This window comes from Oratosquilla oratoria, chromosome 2 (genome assembly GCF_046742065.1).
Source record: "Oratosquilla oratoria isolate Oo_2021 chromosome 2, ASM4674206v1, whole genome shotgun sequence".
Classification (NCBI taxonomy): Eukaryota; Metazoa; Arthropoda; class Malacostraca; order Stomatopoda; family Squillidae; genus Oratosquilla; species Oratosquilla oratoria.
In genome coordinates, this window is record NC_134778.1 from 29,673,293 (window position 1) to 29,680,792 (window position 7,500).

At 36.3% G+C, this 7,500-nt stretch overlaps 1 protein-coding gene across 2 annotated transcripts in view; it reads left to right on the forward strand.

The window, feature by feature from the left end:
• The window catches only part of LOC143038011 (cytochrome P450 2L1-like), a 56,767-nt gene that overhangs the window by 21,978 nt on the left and 27,289 nt on the right, over positions 1–7,500 (forward strand). For both annotated transcript variants that reach the window (XM_076206846.1, XM_076206856.1), the window contains 3 exons: positions 20–119; positions 814–947; positions 4,350–4,565. In XM_076206846.1, coding sequence (XP_076062961.1) covers positions 20–119; positions 814–947; positions 4,350–4,565 — 450 coding nt within the window. The remainder of the gene's footprint in view (positions 1–19; positions 120–813; positions 948–4,349; positions 4,566–7,500) is intronic.

The window sequence follows — 7,500 nt, forward strand, 5'->3', positions numbered from 1 at the left end:
ATTCTTGATTTGGTTCAAGGTCTCTGGGGGCTTCCGCTGGTGGGTCACGTGGCTTTCCCCCCGATACCGAGCGAGAGCAAAGTCAAATCTCTAAGGAAGAAGTATGGAGACATCTTCATGTAAGTAAAAATGCCACAAAAAATGTCTTGATGGCTGGCGGAGCCTACGTGCAGGAAAAAAAAAAAAAATTGTAGACACGTATAGAATAGAATAGTTCTAGAGATGTCTAGACGTACGAATTTAAATTCTCTAGGAATTAGGAAACAAAGGAATCGAAAAAGTGAAAAAATTATCTTTTTTTTTTCTTCTTCTTACAAGGTGCCAGGCAGAAAGATAATCCCACTTCTGAATGTCTAGCTTTCAATTAGATGATTACCACCTGATTCTGATTTTAGATGAAAAATGAATAACACTTCGAAATTATATTTTGGTACAAATTATTTCTAAACAAATTTCAGTAACTCCCCCTAACTTCTTGGGTACTTTGTTTCTTAATAAATCTTTTATGTTTAGGTTAAAGAAGGAAATAAGCAAGAAGTGGTTTATCAACAGGTTAATGATTGCTGAAACTATTGTTTTAAGAGAATATTAAATAATTTTATGAATAGAGATGACAGGTTGTATGGGGCATGGAACTGACTAATGCAGGCCTTATGACTTCTTGTAGCCTCCTCCATATTTATATCATGTTAATTCTGCTGAATAATCCTGACTACCATTGTTCTTTCCTCTGACTCCCTCCACCTCGCGTTTCCCTCCCTCACCCTCCTCTCTTTCTCTTCCACCGAAGACCTTTTCCCATCTTTCTTTCAGGATTCGTATCGGGACGTCCATTAATGTATTTTTGTGTCGCTTCGATCTTTGCAAGGAGGCTTGCGCGAAGGCGGAGTTTACAAACAGGCCATGCTGGTCCATCTTCAACATGATAAGTAAAGGAGAGAACTCTGGTAGGTTGTTACGTAGTGCTTAATCATTGTTTAACCCACTATTTTTGTGTATACACTACAAAAGAGAGAGAGAGAGAGAGAGAGAGAGAGAGAGAGAGAGAGAGAGAGAGAGAGAGAGAGAGAGAGAGAGAGAGAGAGAGAGAGAGAGAGAGAGAGAGAGAGAGAGAGAGAGAGAGAGAGAGAGAGAGAGAGAGAGAGAGAGAGAGAGAGAGAGAGAGAGAGAGAGAAAAGTAGACGGCTGTGGAAATTTTACACTAGACACTACAAACCCTTCTGGCTCTAAAGCGTTGGTAAGCATAGTCTATGCAAGGCTACTAACAGGCTCCAACCATGTTTCAGATCCCATCATAGGTGTGTCAAATTGTAAGTCCAGTGTAGGGTTAATATACAAATTTCCTCTGGAACACCCAGACGATTTCATTCTGGTGAGTGAATAGTTTGTCAAAACCTTTGTTTATTACTTTTTCCACAAGCGCACAATGACGATTAGTAGATATTGTGTTACAATCAGTGGTTCTCTTTATGTAATTAAAGCTACACTGATAAGATAACGGATTACTATTTACAAAAATAGCTTTGTCGTGACATAAGTACTTTATGTAAAATACATCACGTATCGGTGACTTAACACCTAAAAATGAGTTTACACAGATAAAACCATACTGTGGGGAAAAATCATGTTCATGACTGTATACGCCCCTGACATGAAAAAGAAAAGAAAAATGTATACATGTACACACACACACACACACACACACACACACACACACACACACACACACACACACACACACACACACACACACACACACACACACACACACACACACACACACACACACACAACCCACACAACACATACACACGCACACACACACACACACGCACACACACACAAACATACACACACACATTTTATTCTGAACTGTTAGAAAACACAAGGCATTCATTAGATAAAATGCTGAAGGACAGACGAAACGTAATACTTATGGAAGAATTTAACTGCAAAGAAATGCGTTGGGAAGAGATGATTGTGAAAGGTGGAGAGGACCTTTAGGGAATATATATTACTTGACTATATACAATGACACGATGGGTAAAAGAAAATGCCGGATAGAGAAAAAAAGAATAACCGTCGAGACTAGATCTAATATTTACATCAGAGACTGAACTTGTGGATAATATTGAATACAAGACACCAATTGGGAAGAGTGACTACATACTATTTGAGTTTAAACTAAAAGAGGAAATATATATGAAAAAAACGAGAAATACAGAAAAGAAAGACTGATGTATAACAAAACGGACTTTGGAAAACTTGGAAACTTCTTTCAAAAAACTGAATTGGGAAAAATTCTACAATAAAGAGACACAAGCGTAAGAGAAATGGATGATTTTAGAAATCTATAATGAAGTAGTGGATAAATATGTACCAAGACAAAAACAGGAAAATGTGTATATCAAGTGCTGGTTTAACAGAAGGTACAGTGGGGCGAAAGATAGAAGAGATAAAGCTCGGAAAAAAACTGGAAAGTGGCAAATATATACCAATCAAAGGAATGAATATGTAAAAATACGCAGGGAGGAAAAAAGAAAATATGAAAAGACATAATAGAAAAATGTATGGATCAATCAAAATTATTCTATAGATATATAAACAGTAAACTAAAAACCAAACAGGAAATAATAAAATTACGCCAAGGGAATATAGAATACACAGAAAATATAGAAATGGCTGAAGTAATGAACAAACACTTCAAGTTTGTGTTCACTAGAGAAAATATACAGCATTGGGATGAAAGAATGAAGTGAGATACCCCCCCCTCCCTCATGAAAGAAATAATTGTAACAAGAAAAGAAATAATGGACCAGATAATAAAACTTGATGTCAGGAAATCGCACGGCCTGGATGGGATTGCAAACTGGATACTAGAATAATGTAAAGATGAACTAATATACAAAGTATATAAGGTAATAATCTGCTCACTCAAAGAAGACTGAAAAATGCCAATATAGTACCAATATATAAAGGGGGAAACAAGGAAGACCCAACAAATTACAGACCTATCTCCCTTACAAGTACAGTAGCCAAAATTTGTGAAATGAATATAAAGAAAATTGAAAGAATCCAAAGAGCAATTACGAAGATAGCTCCAACACTTTCATATAAGGAGAGATTGTGAAAGCTAGAATTACCGACTCTAGAACAGAGAAGAGAAAGAGATGACCTATTGACCATCTATAGAATCATGAGAGGCATGAAAGTCTTTGATAGAGAAGACTTACTAAATTGGAATAAGAGACAAGAGGACATGAAAATAAACTCAGAAAGGACAATTATAGAAGGGACCTGAAAAAGAGCAGCTTTCCACACAGAGTGGTGGATATATGGAACAAATTAAACGAAACAATAGTGTGTGCAAAAACCATACATGGATTTAAGAGCAAACTAGATACTGCGAGATACAAAGACGGGACACCACGAGCGTAGCTCCCCTTCCCGTAAGATACAACTAGGTAAATAAATACATACATACATACATACATACATACATACATATATATATATATATATATATATATATATATATATATATACGTATATATATATACATATACGTATATATATATATATACATATATATATATATATATATATACTGTATACACACACACACACACACACACACACACACACACATATATATATATATATATATATATATATATAACTATATATTGTATATATAAATATATATATATATATATATATATATATATATATATATATATAAATATATCTATATATATATATAGTGGCATCATGACAGGTGCATGAGTGGTAAGAATGAAAATCACACGATTGGGAACAGGTTTTATTCCAGACCCGACATAATCAACGGACCAATAAACATGCAGATTCTCACTCCCGCATCCCTCATGGACCACAACAACTTCCCTACAGATACCAATGCATTTACATTCTGTGAATTATTACCTCTGAAAAAGCCTCAGAAGGCGAAACCGGTAAGAAACAACGTTTCTGTTCCCAATTGTGTGATTTCCATTTTACCATATATATATATATATATTTATATATATATATATATATATATATATTTATATATATATATATATATATGTTGCAAAAGAACCTTATGTGATGTGTATTGTTAGACTGTACAAAAAGAAAATACATTAAATTCTGAGTACAACACATCAATCTTCTGTAGTTATTGCGACGTCATTTCACGTTGAAACGGATTGTTGGTAGCAACGGCGCGATTTGACCAAATAGTTGTCGCTTGTGGATCATGGTATTTGTTTCTGACTTTTGCAGTAGTCAATACAACACGTCACGGCTACATATATTTGTTGTGACATGCCATTTTACGTTGAAAGGGATCGTTGGCAGCAACGGCGAAGTTTGGCATAATGGTCGCCGCTTTGCACTGCGCCATCTTCATAGCCTAGGCATGGGGAGGTCCTCGATGGTAAACGCCATACAGTTCGAGGCCCGGATGATGATTAAAATCTTCGAGACTCGGGCAGGGCTCACTGAACTCGACGAATTCATGAACGTGTCTGTGCTCAACGTCATCTGGCAGCTTGTAGCAAGTAAGTCAGTGAGGGTTCTTGGGGTAAGGACATAAGAATGAAGGAGAGTGCAGAGACCATAAAGCCTGCACTAGGTAGTTCCATGTCCCTTACCACCCGTCATCCCTATCCATGAATTGATATAATATCTTCGTGGCAAATTTTTTGTTTTGGGTTCTTGTAATTGACTGGGAATTGGTTCTGGCTATGGCACTTTGTTTTAGATCTTCTCAAAGATCAAATAGACAAATAGTGATTCATGAAAAATCAAATGCCACTGGATAGAACACTTGGATGATAATGTAGTGCACAAGGGGGGATGTCCTGGGTTAGAGGGTGGGGTGGGGGTGGGGATAGGGGTGGTGCCAAGGCAAAGCAAAATCTTAGTCCACATTTCGATTTCCTTGGGACCCAATGACATTATCAATCGTGGAGAGAAAGATTCATTTCCTCTTCACAAATTACTTTGAATAGTAACTTTCACATTGGCAATGTCGACAAATGACATGTAAATTTTGCCATTTTTGCACCTCCCCCCACTTCTTACCAGAGGTGTAATATTCTACCTGTCGTATGCATAGTAAAAATCTGTTTCAACAAAAGAAAAGAAGCAGATCAACAAGGAAAATATAGATGTGTATGTAGAATTTCGCGTTCGCGCGTTTATATATATATACATATATATATATATATATATATATATACATATATGTATATGATATATATATGTATATATATATATATATACATATATATATATGATATATGTGTATATATGTTTATATACATATATATATATATGTATATATGGATATATGGATATATATATATATATACATATATATATATATATGTGTGTGTGTGTGTGTGTGTGTGTGTGTGTATTCATCTTATCAACACAATAACTTCTTTCCATTCTAATTCTTTACAAACACAACTGAGACTAACAGTGGTATGTAGCTCGATGGAAGCATATTCGGAAACTAAGACGCTGTCAGGCAGAGGACTCAATCCTAGCCGATACTCAACAAACGGAAAAAAGATAATGTGGTTGATAGGATGAATATCTGTGTTCTGGGGACCATTCAGTATCTGTTGATATATATATGAATATATATATATATATATATATATATATATATATATATATATATACATGTATATATATATATATGCATATATATACAGTATGTGTATATATATATGTATATATATACATAATATATATATATATATTCATATATATATACATATATAATATATACATATATGTGTATATATATATAATATATATACATACATATATATATGTATATATATATATATATATATATGTATGTATATACAAAAAGATCACAAAACCACATGATCCAATATATTGCTGAAAACCACAAAGAAGACGGAAAAGAAACTTTAATTCCCAAGCGCTTTCGTGATATTTTACATCTTCAGGGGAATACAGAAAAAAATTAAGAGGTATGAAAATAGAATGGGAAAGGTACAAGTGATATTTCACATCTTCAGGGGCATACAAAAGAAAAAATTACACATGGTATATATGAGACATGAAAATAAAATGGGAAAGGTACAAGTGTGGAACAAGGAGGGCGGGAGGAAATAGAAGGAAGGGTAGTGAGTGGTGGGATGAGGAAGCAAAGAAGGGTGTAGAAGAGAAGAAGCAGGCTTTCATAGATTGGCTACAGATTAGGACGAGGGAATCGTATGAGAGGTACAAAGTAAAGAGAAGGGAAGTTAAGCATAAGACAAAGTAAGCAAAGAGGAGAGCAGATGTGAAATGGGGTAAGAGTATGACAGAAAATGTTGAAAGTAATAAAAAGATGTTTTGGAAAGAAATTAAAAGAGGAAAACGAGGCGAATCAAGTAGAGACGAAAAGGTAAAAGGTGCAGATGGAGAGATGATAATGGAAGAAAAGGCAGTGAGAGGAAGGTGGGCAGAGTATTTTAGGGAGTTGCTAAATGTGAAGGAAGATAGGGAGGGAAAGGTAGTTGCAGTGGGAAGCGCTAAGAAAATGAGAGTGATGAGTGAGAAAAGTGGAGGAGAAATAGGGAAAGATGAAGTGAAAGCAGCTGTTAAGATGATGAGAGCAGGTAAGGCACCTGGGTTGCATGGATGCCATGCAGAATGTCTGAAGAAGGGAGGTGCAGTTATTGTGGACTGGCTAGTGAGGTTATCTAATGTTTGTTTAAGAGAGGGTAGAGTGCCGGAGGACTGGAGGAGTGCCTGTATCGTTCCGCTTTACAAGGGAAAGGGGGACAAGTGTGAATGTAGTAGTTTGAGAGGGAGCAGCTTGTTAAGTGTAGTTGGGAAGGCTTATGGGAGGGTCTTGATTGAGAGGATTAGGAGAGGAACAGAGGGAGTAATTGGTGAGGAACAGTGTGAGTTTGGGACAAGTAGGGGTTGTGTAGATCAGATTTTTGTGGTAAAATAGATATGTGAGAAAGCTATAGGAAAAGGTAAGGATGTTTTTTGGGCTTTTATGGATCTGTTAAAGGCTTACGACGGGGTAGACAGGAAGGCACTGTGGGAGGTACTGCATATATATGGAATAGGAGGAAAGCTGTTAAGAGAAGTCAAGAGTTTTTACGAGAGTAGTAGAGCTTGTGTTAGGATTAGAAGTGGAGAGAGTGAATGATTTGAGGTGAAGGTGGGACTTCGTCAGGGATGTGGTATGTCGCCCTGGCTGTTCAATCTATACATGGATGGGGTGGTGCGAGAGGTGAATGCAAGGGTAGTGGGTCAGGGGTTGGAGATGATTAAAGAAAAATGGAGAAAAGTGGGAAATAAGCCAGTTGTTGTTTGGTGACGACACTGCGCTTGTAGCAGGATCAGAGGAGGCATTGAGGAAGTTAGTGACAGAGTTCGAGAAGGTGTGTGAAAGAAGGAAGCTGAAGATAAATGTGGGCAAAAGTAAGGTGATGAGATGTACAAGGGGAG